At 44.2% G+C, this 26443-nt stretch overlaps 1 protein-coding gene across 2 annotated transcripts in view; it reads right to left on the bottom strand.

Moving 5' to 3' along the window:
* The window catches only part of Fam155a (family with sequence similarity 155 member A), a 465955-nt gene that overhangs the window by 24207 nt on the left and 415305 nt on the right, over positions 1-26443 (bottom strand). For both annotated transcript variants that reach the window (XM_026788794.1, XM_005366308.3), the window contains exon 2: positions 3941-4112. In XM_026788794.1, the coding sequence (XP_026644595.1) occupies positions 3941-4112 (172 nt within the window). The remainder of the gene's footprint in view (positions 1-3940; positions 4113-26443) is intronic.

The following is a 26443-nucleotide window of genomic DNA, read 5'->3' as shown; positions in this document are numbered from 1 at the left end:
ACTCACAGAGATCCGCCTGCCTCTGCCTCCCGAGTGCTGGGATTAAAGGCGTGCGCCACCACCGCCCGGCTTTTTTTTTTTTTTTCGGCCTCATTCTTTTTAGTTATTTGAAAAATTTGCTAACATATTCTGATCACATCAGCTCCCTCTACTAGCTCCACCCAAATATTTCTCCTTCTACCCACTCTGCTTTGCTCTTCTCTCTCTCTCTCTCTCTCTCTCTCTCTCTCTCTCTTTCTTCCAATCTAGTCTGTTTCTGTTGCCCATAGATTCTGTGGTGTATAGTTTCCCCCTGGAGTATGGTCGACTAACCAGGAGGCACTCTCTAAAGAAAACTGGTCCTGTCTCTCCTAGCAGCGATCAACCACCAATAGTCACTCACCCAGACAAGGACTTCAGGTCCACCTCCCCCCAGCATGCTCTACTTTTGCTTGGTTTGAGCGTGACGTTTCTTGTGCACGATATGACAAAAACTGAGCTACTATGTACAGCTTCTGTCCTCTGCCCCCTCACCTCCAACCCACTCTTTCCCCAGACTCGTGTGCTGACTCTGGTTCTCAAGATCCTTCCGCCTCTTCCGCTGTCATCCCAAGCCCTGGGAGGAGGGGATGTGATGCGGATGCCACATTTAGGGCTGAGGTCTCCCTGGTCTCTTGTTCTCTGCACCTCCACCAGTTGTTAGCCACCGTCTACTGCAAGCAAAAGTTTCTCTGGGGAGGGCTGAGAGGCACAGGAATGTGTGGCTCTGTGGATCACTCATTCAGACTCGAATACAAGCCTGTTTATCAGAGTGAGAGCACTAGGTCCTTCCAGGGTCTATGATCTGTCTAGTCTCAGGCTCTTAGATTAATAACAGTGCCAGCTTTGAGCATTATCTTGTGAACGGATCTTAGAGCAGTGCCTCGCTACCTTCCTAATGCTGCGAGCTCTTAATGCAGTTCCTCATACTGTGCTGGCCCCAAACCATGACGTTGTTTCCGGTGCTACCTCATAACTGTGATGTTGCTACTGTTATGAATCGTAATGTAAATATCTAATGTGTGACCCCCCCAAAGGGGTCACAACCCATAGATTGTGAACCAATGACTTAGACTCTTTCAAAACTTAATGATAAATGACCTTATTCACTTGATATGGGAGGTCCTTCTGTCTATATGTTGCTTTTAATGAATAAAGCTTCTTTGGCCTATGGCAGGGCAGAATATAGCCAGGCTGGAAGATAAAAGTTACTTAATAAGAAGCCTGAACTAATAGATCAAACATTGTTGTAATTAATATAGCTTCCATATGATTATTTGGGTCGGGGCGGCTGGGAAACAAACAAGCACCCCCGTTCACATTCACCACTTTATTTTCACAAGTCATAATGAAGGAGCAACCGTCCTGACTTAGATGGTGGGTTTTTGTTGTTATTTTGTGTTATTTTATAGACTGTTAAGTGCTTGCTGTGGGCTCTGTGCTGTCTGTGTGCCTGCATGCCTACCGTGAGAAGCCAACCAGGCTGCCTTGGCTTACCAGGAGCCATGGTAAAGAGGTTACACCTGACTTTTCTTTTGAGCCCACTCCCTCCTAACTTTACAAGAACTTTCATTCACGACACGGAGAGGAGTATGGCTGGTTCACATGCACTCCAAGGTGTGTGTGGGTCTGTGTGGATCTTCAACAAGGAACTTAGGAAGCATTTACACAGCAGTTGGGCAGAGAGCACTGAGCTCCATCCAGCAGGCCTCCGCTATTCCAGAAGCAAGTCTGGTCTGGGCGCTGTGAGCTTCAGCAGAGGTCTGCCTGGCTGTCTTGATTTTCCAGAAGTGGAGTCTGGTTTTGGTCATACCTGGAACTCTACTCATTTGGCCAGGAGGCAAGGAAGATCATACTTGTGTTAGTGTAAGGTCTTGCAGCGACTCTTCAACCTCAGATGGGATGACAGGTGCCAGTGATCAGCCTGGACACAGAGTTTCTGTCAAAGCCTTGTTCCACCCCGGAAGAGAGCCATGATTCTTCCTGTTGTATGAGCTCACAGGATTTCAGTGCTGTGTCTGGGAAGCTAACTGTAGCATTCTGAGCTCGGTGATGTAAGGTCCCAAGGCTGACGGAAAGCAAACAGCGGAGAGGCCTCTGAGCGCTCAGTGCCACACAACTCCAAAGGCCTCCAAGGAGCCGGCATTCTTCTAGGCCAATGACAGATTTCTCTGTTACCTTTCCTTAGAGATGTCATTACAGCTACAAACCAGAAGACTTTACAAAACCCCTAACAACCTAAAAGGCAAGCTGTACACAAGACCTTTCAGTGCAGAAGACACCTGTGACTGCCTTTGCATCCCAATAGCTTGAAAGTGTCCAGAGCAAAGAACGCTACGCACGTGAATAGAGACGGGAGATGACAGGTCAACACATGAACCCCGAACCTTCTCTGGGCTTTCGTCTTCATGAGCTCCTGGTGGGATCTGCTGAGCAGACCAGGGGAGGGTTGCATGAAGTGAGGGAAGGAGCTAAGGTACCACTCTCTCTTGCCTGTTACTGCCAAGCTTGTACTCTCCCTCATCCACATCCTCTCAGATGTGCAGAGGCCTGGGCTGGGGACCGTTATTGCCAGGTTGCATGATGGGACACACACACTTCTGTCACCCAGGGAAGGCTCTCACGGCACTGACTCTGTCTTGGTGGTTTGTTACACTGGACAGAGGCGACCTGGGAGCCACCTGATATGTTGTCATAATGAGCATATCGACTTGTCATTGTTTGATTTTATTTATTTTTAGATGTATTTATGTTATGCTATGTATATTAGTGGTTTGCCTACATGTATGTCTGTGTGCTGTATTCATAACTGTTGCCTGTAGATGTCAGAAGGGGCATTAGATCCCCTGGCACTGGAGTTACAGAGGGTTGTGACCCACTGTGGGGTTGTTGGGAAGCAACCCCAGGTCTTCTGCAAGAACAAGTGCTCTTAACCTCTCAGCCTTCTCTCCAGCCTCTTATTTTTTATTATACTTGTTTATTTTAAAATTAATTTTGTGTGTGCCTACATGTATGATCAGAGCACAACGTGAAGGGGTGGACTCTCTCCTTCTGCTGTCCTGGCCCCAGGGACTGAGTTCCAGGTAGGCAGGACAAGCAGCAGGTACCTGCCTGCACACACCTATCTTTCTCGTTCTTCCACTGTTCAGGGGAATGTTTGAAAGCCCAAATACAAAGAGAACGTTCTGGTTTCCCCAGACTATTTTTATGTTCAAAACTCAAACATTAAGCAGGAGATAAATCAAGACAAATAGTTTAGAAAATTGGGCCGTCCCTCCTCTTCTGAGAGTACATAAGGAACTCAGGGGGGACCGTGTTCTAGTAAGGGCGCCGTTCTCATCACCAAGCTGTTTTGGGTGGAGACAGCTCTGAGCGCTGACCTTGGATTCCATGTCCGCCTCAACTATATAATGCTCATGGGTTTCCGCCTCAACTATATAATGCTCATGGGTTTCTAGAGACACGTGCTGGTGTTGACATCCTGCCCGGTCTGAGTGTTTCTTTTTTCTTTTCCAAAAGAAGTAGAAACATATTATGCAGAAAATACAGAGATCACCTTCCTGGGGCTCTTACATACCAATATGCACACATGTGACCCAGAATGACATTTCTTTTTGTTCTCAATACCGATTAAGATATGGTGACAGACTTCATTACACACACACACACACACACACACGCACACAGGAACCAGGTAAGTATGTTCCCCTGCAGCTATCCTCATGGGACCTTCACAGAGAGTCACAGCTGGAGGGTTGATGTATGGTGGAGAGGTTGACCTGTTTAGGTCAGTTTGGAAAGTTTTTCTGTTCTTCTAGAAGAGAGGCCATGTAAAAACACATTTGTGCGGGCTCCAGGTTATGTGAGCCAAAGGAAGCCACAGATGGATGGAAACCAAAGCAAGCCCCCGCCCCAGCCGTACCTGTGCAGATGAAGCTGGAGAGGCCTCCGTAGATGACTTCGTCATTGTCGGGCAATATGAATGGACACCTGGTCTGCACCTCCAAACAATATTGCTTGCATGGAATTGTCTTTCTGCAGTTAAACTGTGTGACTTCAAAATACTGGGAGCAGAGCCAGGCTTTGTAGACAATCTGAAAAGAAAGGAGAGGAGAATCAGCGATGTGGAGGGAATGCTACTGCTGCGTCTCTTGTTAGGAAAAGGCTCGACTGGGAGAGCATGCTTGTTTTCACACAGGTCAGGAGACAGCTCAGAGGGCGCGTGGTTTACGCACTGGCCGTCTTTACGTGGGAATAACGCAGCTATGAGTATCTGCAGTGAGAGCTAACGGTATTGGACACAGTCCCACAAGAGTGAAAAGCATTTAATTGGAAGCACCCTGGATTTGAGCAGAAGCTAACATTTTAAGGATTCAGTGGTATATGAAGTAAAGACGCAATAAGCCCCCTGTTCTCTCTGCTAACTCACTGCCCTGAGCCGAGAAATCCAGTGGCTTCCCCACCTCTCCCACGTCTCATACCTCGCTTGGACACTAGATGGCGCTAAGGGCTTTGCAAGGACGACCCGCAGGGGATACAGACGCTTGTGAGCTGGTTACAGCCTGCTTTCCCCAAAGCACAGAGCAACAACAAAAATATGGGTATTTGCGTTGGTGACTCACATCAACGGCACCAAAAACCTCACCCAACCGGAAACACTCAGCACAGATCAGAAGTAATATGCTCCACTTGTTTAGAGGACAGAGGGTCCCTTCACCAGGGCCTGACCTTTTACCCAGTGTGATCTATGTTTGCTAAGTATTTACGTCATTTACTAACACGTGGCTTCATTGATCTCTTTCTGTGTGGTGGCTACTGGAGGGAGTACACATTTGAAAATTCACTTTAATTTTTCTGCCATGAACTAAATCTAAATTTAAATGAAGCAGCATAGATCAGTGAAATCCGTCCCCCCCCCCCCCCCCCAGGTCTTTAACAGCAGTGGAAGATCCTGTTTGTTTCCAGGGGGTAAATAACACTATTAAGGTAACGTTTCGTGTATTATATTCTACCTTGAAAAATGGATAGTTTAGCATTAACTGTATATCAATGTATCTGCGTGTCAAGTTATGGCCTGTATACGTCTGCTACCCACAGACAACGGCGTGGCATAGCCTCTCACCCATCCTTTCCCTTGGCCTTGCCTGTCTGAGACAGACCCACGTTTATTCTGCCTTGAACTTATTTCCAGTTCAGATTTTTGTTTTTGCTTAAAGGAGCCAGTGAGCGAGCAACAGGAGCAGCTTTGCTCACCATCAGACGGAAGGGCGCAGACAGAGGAGCGCCACTTCCTACAGTGAGCTAGCCTCACCCGTGGCCAGCTTCCGTGCCCTTCGGGGCTGTGATGGACCTGAATGTTTGGATACGCCACAGACAACTCCCACTGGAGAAAGGGCATCTCGGTCCCGAAATCAGTCAGAGGAAACCGTGTGAACTAAACAAAACAGCAAGGACAGAGAAGAAATAGTTTAGCGTCACTTGAGAGATAAGGCAGAGGAACAGTTTTTATATAATGAAGGAATTATCTTTTCCCCGTGCAGACATGTTTGTGATAAAGGAGGCAACACAGGCACGGAGGACATTTGCTAGAATCTTCCAGCATCAACCAGGAAAGATGTGCTCGGGAGAGAAGGCAATTCCGTACTCTTGCAAAAAAAAAAAAAATGACTTGAAAAATTATAAACAGAACATGCTGGAAAGAATCTGGAGAGTGTACTGGGAAGAGTGGACTCAGGCCTGGGAATACACCACTAAGTGAATTGTATAACAGACGGGTGCCTGTAACTCTCCCTGCTCTCCCAGGGAGCTGCTGTGTGCTGACCATGTGCCCGTGACAATATGCCTGTAGCATGGCTAATACAAACCCAGAGACAGAAATTGGGGTTCAACCTGAAGGTCAGAAAAGCAAAACAACCAGCCACTGGCTCTTACCTCTCTACCTCAGTCCAAAATGACAATCCTGCCTCCAGGAATCTCAGAATGTGACTGAGACCGAGAGCCGTCTCCTCCCGTCTTTATATTCATCTCCAGTGCTGGGATTAAAGGCGTGCACCACTACCACCTGGTTTCTATGGAGAACTAGTGTGGCTCCTGGGATTAAAGGTGTGTGCCACCACTGGCTGGTCTGTAAGGCTGACCAGTGAAGCTGTTTTATGTTCTGAACTTCAGGCAAGCTTTATTTATTAAAATGCAAATGAAATATCACTACAAACACCTCTACTTATGTACTCACCCTCTTTAATGTGGGGTCAAAGTGGGAAGGTATTCTAAGAGGGGCAATGAGACGCGTACATCTAGGAATAACCAATTAAAAAGGACTTCTCCTTGTCATACAAAATAATACAAATCAAAGTTATGTGGGCAATGGAAGATGTATCAGGCAGATTGCTAATTCCATGCAAAGCAGTGACAATCAGCTTCTGTGGGCTGATGGAGGGAAGAGCATTCTGTGATAGAGAGAGACCAGGGTCTGGCAAAGGGGTCAGAATAGGGAGAAGAGTGACTGCAGCAGAGAGGAGCAGAGTAGGGCAGAGTGTGCTGGGGATGGTGAGGTGAAAACCCGTGACCGGTGGTGGTCGGGTGTTTTCCATATGCACACCATGCAAATTCCCTCACTCCACACATATAAACCACGCTCAGAGAAATCACACCGTCTGGACACAATCCCACAGCAGATACAACAGCCAGGGGGAGTGTTTGATGGTCTTACCCCAAGCCCCACTCCACACATGAAAACCCATCACACTACACCACGGTCACGTGAAGGTCAACATCAGGTCGTGTTACTCCATGACTGGCGTTTGGGGGCAGCACTTCTTCCAAGCGGGAATGGATGGTGTAGCCCCGAGATCCTTGGTATTCCAGAGTTCAGACCTGCCTGTGCTTTATATTCAAGGCCAACCCAGAGGACTTAGTGTGACTCTATCTCTAAAACACAAATAAACAAAGGAACAAAAATGAAAACGGGCCAGGGATGTGAGGCCATGCTGAGGGGCTTACTTAGTTGTGTGAGGCCCTGTTACAAAAAAAGCAAACAGAAAAACAGGAGAAAGAAAAGGAAAAGGAAGGAGAGAGAGAGAAGAAACATGCCTCCTCTAGGGTGAGCCTTGGATGTGGAAGTGTGTTCCACACATCTACCGTTGTTTCGCAATACCCTTCTGCCAGGGCACACACAGCCGCCCCCATAGTGAAAGACGTAAAGTACGGCAGAGGCTCACAGCATTTATGAGTTTCTGACACAAGCTTCAAACTTTATGAATTGCTGACGTGAATAATGACTTAGCTAATGAGGAAGGAGCCAGAGATGTACCTGGAATTGTCTATTACCCAAATTAACAACCGCCTCCAATTAAGAAGTGTATCTGTCTAGCTCTGACTCTCTAGTGTGCTTGCTCAGTCTCTCTCTCTCTCTCTCTCTCTCTCTCTCTCTCTCTCTCACCCACCTTCCTATCTTTCCTTCACATGGACATAAATTCAGTTACTCCGTTATGCAGAGTCAATTGTAGACTTTGCTGAACATTTTTAGTATGCCTTTCTACACATTTATGTGTTTTAGAATATTTTCCTTACATAAACATGAATCAGTAAAATATCCAGAAGACTTACGAGTGTGTTCATTGTAAGACATGGTAAAACACACGTGCTTCCCAGGTTGGCGTGAGACTGACTGCAGTGTGTCGGTCGGGCGTTTATGAGACGCCTGGCTCGGCTGAACTGGGATTCTAGTGTCTTACGCTATGAGATAAATCATGTAAATTCTCAGTTCTGTTGCATAAACACGTAAGATGGAGAGCTTGCTTAAATTATAGAAGATGGTTTTAATGAGTTTTATCTAAATGACCATATGAAACAATCCTGCCTCCTCCCTCCCCCTCCTTCCCACCCCCACCTCCAAAGACAAGAACCATGTCTGTTGACTCACTGATGGAGTTGTACAGGGATGGTGGGTGAGGCTCACCCTCTTTCTGAATGAATGACTTTGTGAATGAATGAAACCAGGTCTGTCCTGATGAAGTTGCATGCAAAGGGGTCATAACTTATGCGGGCTAAGTTAGGCCTTCCTAACTTAGGAAGGCAGGGAGATCCACTCTTTCTGGCCAGTCTTAGCCTTGTCCTATTTTAATCCGGAACCGGATGGGCTCTGTGTCCTTTGTTGCCCCGCTTTTCAAGGCAACCGAGTTAGGCTCAGCAGCAGAGCTCTGGATGAAGTATGAGGCTGTTGCCTTGCTCAGTGATGACAGTCGTTCACACCACTCCCCTGTGCCCACAGCTGTAACTCAGCAATTTCTATAACCACCCCCATGGCGCACACATGACCACAAGTACACATATTCAAATAGTGTTCCAGATTCAGTAAAATACAGTTAATAACTCATTCAGTGTGTCTTAAGTGCTCCATCCACTTTGGGTCTCAAAAGGAAGGGGCCACATTCCTGTATTTCTTCATAAATGGTGAAATTAAGAAAACATATGTTTTCAGCTGCTTAAACCCCACAACTGCCCAGAAAATCAGGGAAAAAAAATCAAATAGTCATTTTAGGTAAAATGGAAGAGAAATTAAGTTATACAAATTAAGATGGATGATTAAGTTGAAAGATAGGACTTTGGAATTCTCCCTAGAATATTTCTGACAATGGGTCTTGGCTGGTTATTTCTTGTTTTCCATTCCCCCTTTCCAATCTCATCCCTGGGAAGTTGGTAAGACATAGACATTTCCTGTTCTCCGAGGGCACAGGACGAGGAGAAAAGGGAGGGTGGTGTTCTTCAGAGCTAATGCAGAAAGAGACACCTCTGGTCTTGGACTTGTACTGTAAGCATGCTGAGATGCAGCCCCAGGAAGGCAGGCAGCTCTGCTTCTCCTGCAGAAGCAGAAAATGGAACATTTCTAATGCTCTCTTCTGTCTTATCCAGAACCAGATACCCATCAGATATGCATTTTAACAACAAAAACAACAAAATGTACTGTTGAAGAACCATTATCACCACCGTGGCGTAATTATTGACAACTCTGACTGATGGGAACTGTCGTCCTTGCAAACAAGGGTCCTGGAAAACTGCAACAGGAAGCTTTGGAGCTAGGCATTCCAGACGCTTCAGAGATGAAATGTGCTCCTTCAAAAGGACAAGGCTACACCCAGTTTCAGTCTCAGAGTAAATCCCCACACAAAGTGCGCCAGACACTGAAATACAAAGCCGTTAAATCCAGAAAGGACTTCCACAGCTTGTACAACTTACACCAGAAAATCTGGACAGTTAGCTCTAAGAATCATCTGCTTGCAAAATGAATATTCATAGCCACGATAAAGCAGGTCACTGCACAGATGAAGAACGCTCTCAGTTTTGCCTATCAGATGTGTGTTTGCAGCCCAAATTGTTTCAGCTGACCCAGAACCTGGCAAACATGTCCACACAATGTGCTAAAATGTAAAACTCGCCATTTGTCCTTGTGTTGTACGTTTTGCTTCTCTGTCAGAGGTTTTTAAATAAGCGCATTAATAAATTCTATTCAATTACAAATAATATCAAGAGTAACTATAAACTGGGCACAGACAAAGATCTGTGTCACAGTGCTGACAGTGGTGGGAATTGTTTTAAAATTACAGATCTGAAATGAAAAATGGGCTGGCAATCAAAGGAAACTCTAGCAAGTGGGGATTATCCCCATGTAAACAAGGTAACATCCCTAACCAAGGAGGTAATTTTCCTCAAGTTTCTTTACAAAAAAGTATAAAATAAATGGACAGAATAAGCAAACGTCGATTTCATATTGAAATAAGCAAATGTCAGCAACATATAAACTCAAGTATTAATCAACTGGTAGGGAAGGGGCATTCAAGAACAAAACTGAAATATATATTATTTTTATTTATTTATTTTTAAGATCGTATCCCCCTTATAAACCAGGCTAGCCTTGATCTCTCAATCCTTCCTCAGTCTCCTAGGTATTAAAACTACAGATGTGTGTCAATACTTCTGGCTTTGGGATAGATTTTAAGATACCTATTTAAAATCTAAATAAAATTTAATCTTCTTACTTCTAAAGATACTGTGAACGCAATTCAAAAATCTACCTTTTCCTTGAACTCTGAATGTGACCCACCTGGATATGACATATTGTCATTCTCTCTCTCTCTCTCTCTCTCTCTCTCTCTCTCTCTCTCTCTCCCTCTCCCTCTCCCTCTCCCTCTCTCTCTCCCTCTCCACCTCCTCTCTCCCCTCCCTCATTTCTCTCTGCACATTTGGACAGATTCTCTTCCCATTGTCTTATTGCAAAGCCCCTTCTGCCTGTTTTCCTCACACATGAGCTGAAGCAGCAAACAAACAAAACTCACTGCGTGATATACGCATGAACACTTCCGTTTCTCTGTCGAGGGGGATGTTCTCCTGGGCCACTGGCCTGTCAGTCAAACAATCAACAGCAGTGATGGCCTGGAGTTTCTGCTGAAATGCTGACTAAGCAGCAGAGCATCAGACTGTAGGTGTCACAGGCAGGGAGCTGCTACAGAGACCCCAAGTGGGAGAGCATGCACGTGACCTTACAATGCGGAGGAGTCGGTACTTGTGAAAACTCAGCTTGGTTATATCGCTGTGACTTTAAGAACCTTGTTTTTATTTCAAATCATCATGAGTCAGAAAAATTTTTCGTATTTTCCAATGTGAGCAAAACAATTGCTCGGTATCTGTTTGCTAGCATGTGTAGCATGAGAGACCATACAAAGCTGAGAAGCCAGAATTCAATTTCCTGGCCAGACATACAGTCTAAAGACATCTGTCACTATTGGACGCTGCAATTGTAAAAATGCGCCTTTCCAAGTAACACACAAAGCATTACATCCACTCAACATTATGCGTCTCATGTGGGGCATACGTGATGCGAACTGTATGTGGGCATTCCTGTGGCATGTTGTTTCTGATTGATTGTGGCAAAATAGGTGAAAAAACAGAATGGGCTACTCAACAACATTAGAAAAACATAGGAAGCTCTTTAAGGTCACTGTTGACACTTCTGTTTTAGTTGGAGCTCAGATCCCTCTCCCTCTCCCTCTCCTTCCTTCCCAAAGAGCATAGATACTGATATTTTCAATTAATTGCAGCTCAAATGTAATATTTTTCTCAGTTTCTCTTTCACAAAAGATAACAAAGCCATCTTGGTTATGCAAGTGGTACCGATGCCCTTCAGACTTGCTATGATTGGTTGAGTCTTACACCACCGCTGACCCCTGTTCTTCTTTGATAATGGGAATGTGGAACCATATTTTCAGCCTGCCAGCTATTTTGTTTATAATGCTTTCAGACTTCTATGGAGCCTTCCATGACCTATGTGCCTTGATCTTCATGTAGCTATGAGTGGGTTTGAATGCCGCAAGCTGCCGGCACTTAAGGAACAATGTCTGTGAGCCCTACAGAGCATGCCTGGAAAAACAATGCTTGTAGACATGATTGTAACAACACAGTAATGATCTCCTGTGATTTTAGATCATCTGAGAACATATGATAATATCAGTGTTATAGTTTCAGACACGTGTTTTTCTGAAACATCGCGTCTTCAACTCCAGGCGGTGCAGGACTGGTAATTTTCTTGTCTTGATACACAATAAAGTAGGCACTTTGAAAAGCTACCACCATTCACCCCAGTGCATGCTACTTCCTATATGGTAAGACTGACAGCAAAATGGAAAAGAAGGCATGCTGAAGAGACAGCTCCTTCAAGTAAGGAAGCCCCAGCATTTACTACCCGAATATATCACAGGAGTGTGTGTACTTCTGTTATCTGAGAATCAGCTGGCAATGCATACACACAACACTTTTGTGTGGACAAAATAGCCATCTACATTCCTGCAAAAGTGAGCTATAATCAAGTTTAACAAGATTCTGCTGATGTTACGTGTTGGCAAAGCCCCATATATCAAAGTAGAAGAAGCTCTTCTTTGTGTGTGGTACTTCACAGTATAACTAATGAAATCAGTCCTCTTGATTAACTTATTCATTTCAGCAACGTATACGGAGTCTATGCCACGAAAAGAATATAAGTCAGGTATGTCAGCTAATAGATTGCCACCACCTATTGATCATAGCTGAATATAAGTCTATCAGTAAATTGAGAGAAACTGTAACCGTGCGGGTTGGTCTCAACAAGGGGAGCAACAGCTACTACCTAATACAACCTACTTGGAAAACAAACTAAAAACATACTAAAAGGAGTATTTGAATCTGCAGTTATGTATGTGGTTCCAACCATTTCTCAGAGATGACCTCCTCTAGCTCAGCGATACGAGACTGCCAATCATCTCTGTGTGTCAGAGGTAGAAAGCTTAGGTCTTAAGGAGGTAGGGGAGTAAGAGAGAGGAAGAAAGACAAAAGGAAGTCTTGCTACACAGCACACAGAGCCTGGGGAGCTCCATGCTCAGCTTTTCTCATGCCACGGTCCATGAAGTGTGTTCTCTGGTCAAAAACATTCCTTCAGAAGCAAGCTGAAGGTGAGGATGCTAAGTTGGTGATGCCCTGCTTGCATACCAAGCCCGCCCCACCCGATTCCAGATATTAAGGTCGACCCTGAAAACTGGATTATCTTCTCTGGCTTCATAGAAGCCATATTTCCGGATGGTTGTGTAGAATTCCCTATTATTGCTTTGCCTTGGGCTTCCAGTAGAATATTATCGGAACCAGAAAGGGCTCAGATAAAAATACAAGCCATGCTGTAGACACGCACCCATCAAGAATTTTGTAATTATAACAGGCCTAAGTGAGCCTGTTTATTCTGAGTTTCATTTAAGACATTTAAGTGAGGGAATACCTTGTCTGCTGATATAAAATCAACACCAGTCATGATGACGGGAGAGAGAGGCCCACACCTAGGGAGAAGCGCTCTGGGGAAGGCACTGTCTCCTGAGCCCTGCAGAGTTTTCACGATGTCGGTCTGTGATGAGAGAGAATTCTAGAACCCGTCTCACCCTGGGGGAGGCGCAGCACCTGCGGTATAATTAGGTACTCAAGATCTGTGTATCCTTTAAAGTGCTCTGTACAACTGCTACTGTGCATCGGGGGACGCTTTTGGCTCAGCTGCTAACCTTTTCAGAGCGGAGTTCAAGAGTGCAAGCGAGGTGTCCACCGGCGATGCCAAGTGGATAAGGGAGATGAAGAAGAGCTTGTTTACCGAGAGAAGGTTGCACGCCGTGCCCACGGCCCAGTCATCGGCTCATCCCCGGTGCTAAATCAATTCCCCTCTCCACACCCCGGCTCAGAGCAGGGGCCATTAAGAAGCTGGCTAAGTGCTTAATTGGGTTCTGAAGGAGGTTTCTCCATTAACATTAATTAAGGTCTCTCTGGGTACAAGAAAGCTCATCCACCAGGTAGGGTTTCTGGGTTCATGTCTCTGCTCATTGCTGTCTCTGCAAAACTATGGCTTTTTTGTTTTTGTTTTTTGCCTAGATTCCAAAGGAAGCTTCCAACGCCTGCAAGGATCAAGGATAAAGGAACTCCTTGCTCCGGAATCAAAGTCTTGGCAAATGGCTGCAAAGCTGTCCTTTCTCATCTCCGTTTGCCCTTGAGAAGAAATGATGGAGCCGTTGAGAAACAAAGTGTTGGCTGCCGCCAAATGCTGCAGGTGCCTCTTATGGGGGCACCGCCGTCTATGCTCATACATGCACTTCTGAGTATATTAATCTTATTAAATGAAATCAAATGACATTCCTGATATTCAACCCTTTTTGACAAAAAAAATGGAAAGTTCATATGATTCAATATAACTCAATATAATTCAAGAAATTCTCATTTTTAAATGGAAAATTAAAATGTAATCTCCTTAGAAAATATGAGGAGTGTTTTTTTCCTTGCTCCTTCTTTCTGCAGGCCCTCAAACTCTAAAAGCAACTCTACATGCACAGGAGTAAGACATGTAATATAAGTTCGCCCATTTTATCTCTGTGAACCTGTCAGAGCAAAATGTGCAAGTCTTTTGTGTATGGGAACACACGGTGATTCTGACATTGTGTTTGCCCATATGCGTCTTCGTCATCTTTTATGACTTTCAACATATGTAAAGCAGTAGCATTATGTAGAAAAATTACAAAATTCAAGATAATAAATATTTATTGCTTCTCGAGAAAAACTGGCAAGGGAGGAATACAAAGAAGATATGACCAAGAAAATAGGGAGAGTACAGAAGGAAGAAACACAGAGAGAGGGAGAGGGAGGGCGAGGGAAGAGAGAGCAAACCTGAAGTCTCCCTGCACTTCCTAATGCAGACACCGGGAATGCAGCAATAGCTGTGGAGAACCAGACCCAAAGCCTCATAGGCAAGCTCGGAGAGCATTGATTTTTGACAAAAGAGTTGACGATGTAAGTTTTATAAATGATTTTTCTCTGTTGGGACAAATAGGGAGAATGGAAGAAAGAACACATGGTCTAGAAAACTGCCTGCCTGCTAGACAAGACACATGTATCTTTCAATAAAAAGCTACATGTTCCTCAGTTCTTACCATATTTGAGTCATTCCCAATTTCCTTTTATCGTTATTTAAAAAATTACACGGGAAACGTACTGCAAAGCCAAACAGCCACCAAGTGGTGGCACTGTTAAGGATTCACGTAAATGAGAAAATTTGAAGTTGCTTTATTATCGGACTAGAACTAATAAGACACGGCTCAACATGGGAAATGCCACTAGACCAAGCCATGCTCCATGTGATTTAGCTCCTGCGTCTTGTCGTCTCTAAGCCCACACCTGGTGTTCACTGAGGCCCCTTCCCAAGGCTTCTGACTACAATAAGCAAAAGGCAAGAAATCTAGCTCTGCTCCCCTGGAAGAAGGCTTGATTTTTTTTCTGGGATTTTGAGGATCAGGTTAGTGTATTTGAAACTAAGAACCTGAAGACATGATGTCCCAGGGTGGAACCTGAATAGTCCAGATGGTCCTCAGGACCTGTGAGATCCCATCCCAGGGGTGGCTGGGCAGCATCCTCACCAGCTTCCATCGGGTTTTACCTCACGAAACAGTCTAAGGCTTTTAAGTACTTCTAAATTTTTATTTTCTAATAGACGTCGGGATAGCTGGATGTCACAGAAATGTGTTAAAACTATTAGAAAAGTTAGGTCCTCTCACGATAAACAAACCCTAATTAAGCCTAAATTTAAACTCTTAGAAAGTCTGGGGAGTGTGGACACCTGACCTGCGTGTCAGTCCCCACAAGTCATAGCAATTGTACCCTCTGCAGTCACTATGACGTAAGCATCGGGAAACAAAGCCAAGGTAAGAAAGGGCAAGCCGCTTGGCTCACTCCTGCCACGGGTCCTGGCATGGCATTGGCTTTAGAGCACTTGGGCCAGGCAGCTCAAAGCCAGGGACATAAGGAGCCAATCTGTGAGGCTGCAAGGAACGCTTGTTTCTGGGAGCTGCAAGCCTAGTCCCCAGAGCCTGTCTTGGAGGACACAGAAAGTCCAAGATATCTCAAATACGAAGAGCAGGGGAGTGAAAACGTGGTCCCGGAGGGTTTTGCTGGTTCTAAACTTCTAGGTTCTTTCACGCAGAACAACCTTGTCTCCTCATAAATCCTCACACCAGATCCTTTAGTATATATGCATGGAATTTATTTTATTTTTTATTTTTAGACAGGGTTTCTCTGTATCCTGGTTGTCCTGGAACTCATTGAGATCCACTTGGTTTCCACACAGTTCCTTTTTTGTTAGCTTCGAAAGGAAACTGTATATTTTGATCCAAGCATTTAGGAATTGGCAGAAAGCAAGTAAAATAGTTAAATTGACAGGGAATTACTTTTATTCTGATTTTTGAATGAGGACCCCAGGAAGAGCAGTGCTATTTCCTGGGTCATCATTTCTCTAGCATGAAGATTGCACAAGCCAACAAGAATATGGAAACCCAGAAACAGAAGAAGGTAGAGCATGCCTTGGGCTACAGAGCCCAGACAAGACTCTGCCACATGCTTTAGCCCGCATTTTACTTGTGGACAGCAACATAAGACTGTAAATGGAAAGGAACGGAATTTGAGATTTGCTATATGAGCTACGAACTAATTACTTCAATAAAAAGTACATAGGTATCGTATTCTACAGAGTGGGCCCACTGATTCCCAGTCTTTTCATCTCCACAAAATCTTGAGTCAAATACTTTTCGGGTACCAAAATAGAACTCCGAGGTGGAAACACCCTCACAGATCATTACCGCTACGATTTGGGGGAACGAGGATGACAAAAATATATGTAAGCAGTTTGCTTACAGAGTTCCAAAGGTTTATTTCTGTCTGGCTGTGCTCCTGTTACATAAGCAGATCTTAGGCAGGAAGAACAGAAGCAGGATCGATAGCAGCTAAATTGAATTCAATGCCAGCACAGCTATGGTTACCACCCAAGGCCATGGAGCAGGAGGGAGATGGAAGGCGGGGCTGCTTAGGAAACAGACGGAGAGCTCATTATTCCCAACTCTAATTACCAAGTAACAAAATCAGCGATAATTTTACCCTCTTGTATTAAAAATAATACTATTATTGAAATGGAAATACAGAATCAGACTTAATTTGGGGAACTGTTTTTCTCTCGTATCTTCCACCTGGTGCAAACCCTGAGCCCTTTGTCTATTTTCTTCTCTAAAATCTTTGTCTAAAATTGACATTTAAGAGTGCACATAACTCTTAAAGACAGAGGAAATTCAGAAGACAAAAATTTTAAAATACAGCATTTAGCCAAGTGTTCATAACTAAGAGCACACAGTAAACCTGCAAAATAGATGCGTGAAACTTAGCCAGTTCACACCACTGTTGGAACTCCTGTTAGTCCTCAGACAGAATGAGAAAGTGGGCACTCACTGGGTCCCCAGTCTGAGAAACTGGAACAGAACACACAGATTACATAATCTCGTTACTGGCTTTTTCCACACGGACTTATGTTACCGCCTAGCTCTTATTATATTATTACATGAATAATCACATTATTAAACAAATTATACAAGAAATGGAAAAGCAATAGGAAGGAAGTTGCATATTGCTGAAAAATCCTTACTTTGCTTTCCAGCTTTCAGAGTTTCAAATGGGAAATTTAAAGTAGAGGCCACGCTGTGTCTTAAATGGAGCCAGAACAGGGAAGGGGGAGGTTCTGTCTGTCCTTCTGTTTTTAAGAGTAATAGATTGACATTTTCTTCCACTTACTGCGCTGAACTCAAAGGTTGAGTGAGAGCTTTGGCAAGCCCCCTTCCCAAGGAAGGGCCCTAGACTGGTATGGTCAGGGGCAAACAGCAGGTCCCTAGAGTCTGAGAGAAATAGCGACCTGATTATCTGTTCACAAGGTGGCATGTGCCCTTGAGGTGGCAGGATTTTGTGTTCTCTACTTTAATGAGGATGCTGTTTTTATAAACATCAAAGACAAGCTGGACAGCCAGCCCCAGTAGGCAGGATGCGAGGTTCTGCACAGCCTGGCCATCCGCTGGTCCTGTACTGAGCCACACACAGGGTCAGGAGCAAAGGAGAATACAAGTCGCTGTCCTTGACTAAGAGTCACAAGGCTGTGCCAACAGCCGCTGTAAGTGGTCTCCTCCCCTGGACCTTTGCACGGGGTTTGACGTCAACCAAGCAGGAAAGGCCATGTGAGCTCCTTGGTTCTTGACGAGGTGTTTCCAGAGAACCGGCCTCTGACTTCACTATTTTTGGTAATTACAGTTTGACTGATTGACAGTCAGAATCCATTACTTGGATTTCAGACAGGCAAGCTGACATGGAAATCCATGTGCTATGCTTGTTTGAATGCTAACAAGATCTGTTAAGGTTTCCATACCCTCTTCATCTCCTCTTCCCTGCCAACAATTTCCATTCCCGCTTAGCCCTTCCTCTCACAGTGCGGGCCTGAGAAAACCCACCACATCTGCCTTTTGGTTCTTAGAGTCTTACAGTGTAGCTGTGCTGATGAGTTTAACCAACCAATGGACTAAGCCACTAGTTATTACATAACTTATCAGAACTCCCTATAGAGATCAGTAAAACAAGAAATGTCTGTTGTCAGGATGCTTTCTGCTTGCTAGCCATTGTTTCCTGGAACTTGGGTGATTAGCTTCATTAATTATTTTGTTAACACATTCACCCAATCTCCTGCGCCTGAACAAGATAATTCAGGGCTGCAAACACCAACTTCTGTTTCAAGATGGAATGCATACCACATCATGTAATGCTTATTTTTGTGATGCATGGAAACATATGCATGAGTTCATCCAATCAAATGGTTCCACAAAACAATAACGATTACGTATGCGCAGAGTGGTTCAGAAGCATGCACAGAGCTGTTGACTTATCGAGTGCAGATTTGGTTGACAAAAGGCAAGGACTCCTTGTAATGGTTTCTGTGTTTTGGAGTCATCTTTAGGAACTTCCTTTGCTACTGTGGAAGATGACATCACCTTCTAAAGGAAATACACAAAAAGAAAAACATGGGGCCCGAAGGGCTTGCTCCTGATCATTGTCCTTTAAAGTTGCCTGGGTACAGTTTGTAGTGGGTCGGTGGCCACCTGCTAGCACTCTGACTGTCCCTTTCCTGGGCAGGACAGCAAGGAAGCAGAGTGTAAGTCCCCACCACCTGATGAGAGCCACTCTCCTTCTGTGCAGGTCACAGTGCTCTGTCATGAGAAGAGATGTTAGTGGGGACTGGAGGCTGGGTACCATGCAGGCTTTCCTGTACTGTGAACAGTGAGGTCTTTGCTCTGCTGAGGGTTAGGTTTAAATTGCTCCAGGGAGATGCCCTGGCCAAAAGCCAGTCTTTTTGACATCTTTGAAGGCCCTTGGGGGTAAAAGGTTCACAGCAACATGCTTTCCTTCCTTGACAGAAATAGCAGGCATTCTGGAAAAATACCTCCATTTTGAAGGTTAGAACCCAGGCTTGAAGGGGAGTGTTTCTCATCAGTGCACATCAAACGAGCAGGCCAACTGCAAACCCCCTTCTCTGCTCAGCTTAGCCATATCTGACCAGACAATTATATTCCAGTGACAAAACAATATACAAATATACCTTATATTTCTCTTCCCTGTTATTTTTCTCCTTTTTGCTTTTATGCAGGTCATTATTAGAGCAAAACTCCAAGTATAGACGCGATGAGGAACTTTTAGTATCAAGTTAACTCTTTCTCAATGACAGAAGTTTAGGCATTCAATTAGGTGGCTGGAGGCAGAACTGAATAGAACTGGATAAAAAAAAAGCTTAGCTCTGTGGCTAATAAGTCTAAAATATACCTTCAGAATAAAAATGCTAACCAACTAAGCCTGAAGGAAAATAGAAACATCTTACAAGGGCTCAATGCCCTATCTTCTCAACTGTATTGTAATTACCTCAATTCCACCCTGAAGAGACACACACAAGAGGAAATCTCAGGAACTCTATGAACTGTAGATAGTTTGAGAACTGTCAAACTCTATACTAGACAGATAAGTAGGTGATGAGGTGCATGGGTGCGTAAATTCCTGTCCCCAACTACAAACTGTGAAACACAGGTTTATTATCTCAAATCTAGAGGGTTGTGGAAGGGATGGGTTAACGGCACAAGAAAAGGCTCATTTTTTAGAATGTTCTGGACTGTGTTCAAGAGAGTGTCTACATGTCAGGTAGATGTTCCTTGTTTGCTAAGATCACAGTTATGAAACATGGAGCCAGCATAGCACATCATAATATATTCAGGGTATGATGTCACTACTGGCTGCCATGTGACATGTGACCGTCACGTAACTCCCAAGTGCCCCCTCTTCTTAAGGACAATTGAAGGGTCTGACCACAGGAATTGGGAGTAAAGGAGCCTTCTAGCCAGAGAGTAAAAGAGCAACACAAAGGTTTATTGGACAAAGCACTTTCTGCAGTTAAAAACATAGCAAGGCATTTTCAGGAGAACCAGGTGACAACCAGAGGTTTGCTGATAACACCTCTTGTTTGGTGGAAATGGCCTATGATTTTCCCTAAGAAATGCAGGCTTTCTTCCACATTTAAATAGGAATCACAGAAAAAATACAGCATGCTAGGAAAGGGGGGGACCTTATTCAGAGATATTTTAGTGAGATGACTTGAACAGCTGTGTGGGGGATGGACTTTAATGCTGCACGATTATGGAGAGAGAAATAACACGCCTTGTTCCCACAGAGAGAGATGAAGGCCTGCAGGAGGCTGGAGGCGGTGGGGATGGGGAGGGATGGGGGGATGAAAATTTGCATAAGGTAAATAAACACAGGAAAAGGGGCTGATTGGCTGCTGAAGGAAAAAAAGAAAAATGAAGGGTGATTACCTAGAACACTTTCCAGGGCTGGCAGAGCTAAAAACTGAGTGCCTTAAAAATAAAAGGAGTTAAAAATAAAATAAAATAAAATAAAATAAAATAAAATAAAATAAAATAAAAGGAGTTCACTCTCTGGGTTCTTGAAGCAGACCCAGAGCCAATGTGCCAGCGTGGACACACTGTGTTGAGCAGGAGAGACTTCCCTGGCCTCTGCCTGTGACACTCAGGTGGCAGCTCTGTCCTCCAATCAGAGGCCTTCTCTGCGTGTCTCTGTCTCCATTGGCTCTTTTCCTTGTAAACGCACCAGTCGTCAGGATAACATCCACCCTAGGCACCACCCTGATTTGATTACAAGTTCCAAGATCCTGTGCCCAAACAAGATCGCATCACAGACTCCGAGGATGTGGGCTGAAGTGGATCTTTAGGGAAACACACTTCAACGAATTCCTAATTTGAATAGATCAGTGTGACGTTTATTATAAGAAAACACTTGCAACTCGGGATGAGAAAGGACCCAACAGTGGTACCAGCTGAGGGCCATATGTCCACACATAGAAGCCCCCGTGGGACACTTTGCAATTACACCACAACAGATTCTTCTACTTCCTCAGACCTTTCTGCTTATGACTGGCAGAAGTCTAGTTTTCCCCCATGGGCTCTGTGGGCTCTGGGTTCATATTTGCATCTCAACCCCCCTTCCTTTCCCACCTGCCCACATTGCCTTGCTCGTTACTTCATTATATATATAATAGTCATTTAATATACTTACTGTTGCAGTGGGCCCTTTAGATGATCAGCTATTAAAACCACTAGTCAAATTTATTCAATTAGTATAATCTATTATAAAGTCAGAATGAAGTTTGTGGGTTTTAATGGTTCAGGCAAGGAATAGAGACATTTCTTACAGAAATAGCTTGAAGATTCGTTTCTGAGCGATGGTTTGTTAGGAACCAGGGCAGAAAAGACATAGACCTCATAGAAGAATTTAATTTTTGCAGGGAAACAAAAGGATAGAAATAGGCTTCTACCTTGATGCTGAAAAACAAAACATAAATAATCAGGAATTTCAGCGTATTTTAATGATGCCAACCTGACTTCCTCAGTTGAATTAGATTCTAAGTCTCTGCTTTGAGTCCGTTTTTCCTCCATACAGGTATGGTTATTTTTCTAAAACTGTTTCCGTTGTTTACACTCTCCTGTGTGGGGCACAGATGTACAAGCAACTAGAGCGGGGAAAGCTGCACCGTCACACAAGAGCCAGGTCAGAAATCTGGGTTTCTGTCTGCAGGCTGTGGGTTTTGACGTCTATCCCTTCACTATTAAAGGCATTGCTTCACCTGTTTGGACTTTGCTGCTCCAAACACAAACTCAGTATTTCCCCTGCTGCCTCGGCAGTAGGCAGCCTTCCTCCTCCAATGCTCTGATGACTGAAGGGTACCTTAGTCAAATGCCTGGTAAAACCGACAGGAACAGCCAACATCTTTGCAAAGACAGGAAGGCCAGCTAACTTGCATAAGCCCACACTATCTCCACCGATCAACACAGTTCTTTAACAGAGAGCACTACAAAAGAGAAGACCCTGGAAGACTTAGATGATTCTTTGGGGTTTTTTGTAAAGCCATTAACAGCAGTAATCAGAAATATCTTGAGTCCCACACTGCCACTGTGAGTTAGGTAACTGCAAACATGTTGTGTGCTCAGCCTTCTGTGCCTCAGTTTATCCCACATAGAAAAATAAAATTGGACACTGGTGGTGTGGGGCCCATTGTGGTTGTGACGACATCCCTGTGAATACAGGCCATGTTCTCACAACAGTACTTGGGCCATGCTAGCTGTCTGCACTCTGGGGGCTCTGAAAGCAACCCTCAGTTCACACTGTCATTTCCCCTCTAAAGATCATGAATGGCCAACAGGGATTTGGTGGAGAGGTTCTCCTCCTTCTGGGAGACACATTAGACTTGGAAGCCTTCCCAGCTGGCGAGCAGCAAAGTCCATGGGGAGAGGAGCACCTTGGCTCTGGGAGGGAAGGGCTTGCTGGTGTTAGAAAGTGAGAATTAGTTTCCTGTTAGCTCCTTCCCACTGTGAAAAGTAGCAACCACAGTTCTCCAAATTTTCACCCCTTCATTTGAACAGAACATGAATATGACATGTCCACTCACCCTTCCTTTTAACAATGACTCAAAATAGTTTAGATCCCACTTCCTAACTCACATTTGCTGCACAGAAAAGCAAGTAATCTTCGCTTTGAAAATGGTCGTCTTCTGTCATTCTGAGCCTGGAGTGCCTGTCTCTCCCCTCCCTCCTGCTTCCTTTCCATGTGCTGTAAAAGGCCAGTGTCGTCCGCGGTGGCCACAGCACAGCGAGGTGACCTCTTGCTGGGAAGGTCATTCCCTCACTCTCTTCCATGCCCTACACCAGGTGAGCACCCAGCAGGTGCTGTCAGGATGTGACAACCTGGAAGAAGAAACCGGAGACAGGGCAGAACAGGGAGGCGTATCTGGGACAGCGCTTTCATTTTCTCCCATCAGAGGACGAAGGACCCATTGACCTATTCTTGTGGTAAATGTCTTTTCTTACGTAATATTTGAAAAAAAAATTGTGACTGATACCTTTTGAACTAATTTATGTTTATTTTAATTAGCCAAGTAACATTAATTAACACGGAGTTTATAAGTAATTCATAGTGATAGCTGTAGGCACAGTATCTGTGGCTTCCTGTTTACCCGAAGATTCACTCTGGAGGGGGGCACGATAAAGACCATGGAAAGAAGAATTCATTTACAGCCCCTGCCTCTCTTCTGGTGTGACAGTACCAAAATTATTTGAATTCTCTGGGTTTTTCTTTCACAATGGGCTACATATGTGGTATCTTGAGCAAATGGACCAACACTGCTACCTGGCAATCCTCTCTCAGAGGACATAAAAAACACCACCAGGACCCTTCCATGGTCCACCACTGCAGGTGTAGGCCAAGCCATCAGAGCTCTCAACCACTCCTCTCTCAGTCTGCACCTCAGACAGCCATCTTACAGCAGATGATAGTATGACCCAAATGGCACCCCTGTCTCTGCTCTGTCACACCTTCCGCTGCTTCATTTTCTGGTGCACACCATCTGTCCAATGGCTGCCCTCTGGAGGCTCATGTGATCTCCCCCACCAGTATCCCCTGCTCTCTGTGGTCCATGTTCTAAAGAAGCAGAGATCTTTCTGCATCTTACACATCACGTATGTTAGAACAGCATGCTATTCCCATCCATCCATCTCCCTATTCATACATTAATGTAAATAACAGTACCTCAGAGAGAGCATGCTGTCCCCAGAGTGGACAATCAGTTTCAGCGTGGGCATGGTCCTGTTGTCCCCTGTCATAGCCCTATTGCTTTGCTTGGTGGAACTAACCACACTGGAGGTCATTGAGGTCCTGTGTTTGATTCCTCATGGTTTCTCCTGCAACCCTGGTGTGGGAGCTCCTTCTGTCTGTGTGTTGCTTTTCTTGATTAATGAGTAAAGAAACTGCCTTGGCCTGTTGATAGGGCAGAACTTAGGTAGGCGAGGGCATCTTCAAAATTCACCTGACAGTTTTGTTTAGTTTCAATATGTGCTAAGAGCTACATCTGGCTTTCCCTGGCAAACAGCAGGTAGGCTTGTTTTTCCCGTGCCTTATTTAGCTAGGATATAATGTCCCACCTAACAAAGGGCAGTTAATGTTTTCTTCTGTGAAACATTGCCATTATTTTCAATTTAACACTATTTTGAATTTATGAAGCATGCTAATTAACAGCTAGAGGTAGGCTCATTAATTTTGAGGTACCCAAATCAAAAATCTGCACCAGACATATCAACGTGTAATAATGATGCTCCTTGCTATAGCTTTGAAACTTGAAGAGTATTTCTAAAGTTTAGCATGTTTTTAGAAAGCATTTGTTAAATAAAAATAACTGTATTTTCACCTAAGTGGCTTATGTAAAGAAAAACATGGTTTTCCTGTGGCTCAGTGGCAAGATACAAATCACCAACATCTTAAAGATTTCTTTCCACCGTGATTTTAGTTGACAGTGAAGAAAATACAGATTAAAGTTTTATTTCATTACATTGTATAAAGAAACACAAAAGAAGTTCTTGCACCCCCATTGTCCTTTGGTCTAAATTTAGACACAGTTCAGATCATGAGTAAGTTTGCTTTCCACAGTTTCATTTTAATATTGGCTTTGTATAAGAGATAAAGTAAGTTCTCACAATGTTGTTTTATAAACTGGTAGAGCCTGCACAGGCACACACAAGCTGTTCTTCCCCCCTTTGTTTCTTTATTCCGAAGCCGGAAATCATATCAAGTAGGTGGTGGTGGGGAGCTGCCTGCCAATCACTCCTCCAGGAAGAAGTCATTTTTGATAACAACGTCTCCAAAAGTAATTCCTCTCCCAAAATTTCAAACAGGAGATTTATTTCTTCGACATTGAGCACATTTGAAAGCACCTCTGTTGTTTGGACATAGGTCCCTCCTATGTGGATGACACCCACCCTCCCTCATTTATATTTGATTTCGTTGGTCTCCTGCTCTACCTGCCCATCTGGAAATACAGGTCTTCCTAGATGAGCAAGCATGGCCTGGGACTTAAACTCAACAAAGTGAAGGCAGGTGTACCCACCTCCTCCTTAAACCATTTCACCCTGGTTATACCATCTTCTTGAAGCACCTGCACTCCTGTCTCCCGTGCAAAGGGCAGTGCAGGGTGTGTCTGGAACCAGAAGCATTCTGCGGGTGTAGTTCTGATATGTCTAGTGAGCAATACACATTGCCATCTTGTAAATCTTCCTTATAAGGCAATAGACACCCTGCTTTACTGTGCCAGTGCCATGAAGCTGTGTCCTAGGCTGTGATTTTATGACATATAAGCTTTTCTTATTATTAAATAATATCATGGCAGAGGAATACAGGGTATTTCTACTCTTTCATCATTTTTTTGACTCTTCAATTTGAAGAACAAAAAAATTAAATTAAATCCTTTTTTTTAAGAGCAGGGTGTCAGGTTGCATGCAATTGTCCTGAGATAAAAGATCAAAGTTGTTCCTCTCCCTGACTTGTCCAACCCTCTGCTTAGCGTCCAGTCCCTCCGTGGAAGACTATGACCTATGACCACTCAATCTAAAGCTCCAGGTGACTTTCCAGAGTCTTTTACTGCTGGCAACACAGAAGGATGTATGACCGCTTACATAAAAATGTATCGCTTGTATCTACTCGTAAAGAAACCTGCCACACTAAACACGGCTCAAGATGACAAATGACCTAATGTCCTGCTTGGATGCAGACACAGAAATGAGGGTTTCCCTTTTCCAGGAACTTTGTCCTCAGTGTCACGAGCCATGAATGAAATGGTACCACACAGCCTGAGAAACACATCCCGCCACACACCGAGGACTCTTCAGAGGAGGAGTCTTCCTCCTGGAACTCTAGTGTTCTACAGCCTTGGGCAAACTGTTTATTTCTCGTTTGTAGTAATTTACTCAGAGTTACAACTGAACACTTTCTAGCCAGGGGAATAACATCGCCTCACTTAATTTAATTTTTTAATTAGTTTGGCCTTTTTATTTGCTTGAATTAACATGAAAGAGAAAAAAATGGAATAATTGGAAATGCTACAGAAAAAAAATCTGTTTACCACGCAGGATATAGTTCACGGGCAGAGCACTTGCCTTGCATACAAGATGACCTGGGTTCATTTCCCAAGATGGCATTGTAAATTATCAGTTAATTAACTAATTCATCATCTACTGGCTGACACGTGTGAGATAGTATGTGAGTCATTAGAAACACGGCTATTGTCTTTCATTTGATAGCAACAGAAAATAATATCAGTTCCCAGCACCCACATGGCAGCTCAGACTTGTCTGTAACTCCAGTTTCAGGGCTTGACCCTTGGCACAGAAAAACACATGGGCAAAACACCAACGAACATAATGTATTAACTAGCATAATCAACTAATGTAAAATTTCTGGAACAAATGAAAGAAAACCCGTTTAGTGTATTATCTTGTTCAATGTGGATAATCTCTACCGTCTCGATGAAACAAACACTCCACTGGGAGGTCAGTCTGTGTGGAAACCAGCAGTGCAGCCAATTGCTAAAGCCCAGACGTACACACACACCACACACACACACCACACACACACACACACACAC

This window comes from Microtus ochrogaster, unplaced genomic scaffold (assembly GCF_000317375.1).
Source record: "Microtus ochrogaster isolate Prairie Vole_2 unplaced genomic scaffold, MicOch1.0 UNK7, whole genome shotgun sequence".
In the NCBI taxonomy this organism is placed as follows: Eukaryota; Metazoa; Chordata; class Mammalia; order Rodentia; family Cricetidae; genus Microtus; species Microtus ochrogaster.
This window is presented reverse-complemented; position numbering and strand designations above follow the sequence as displayed.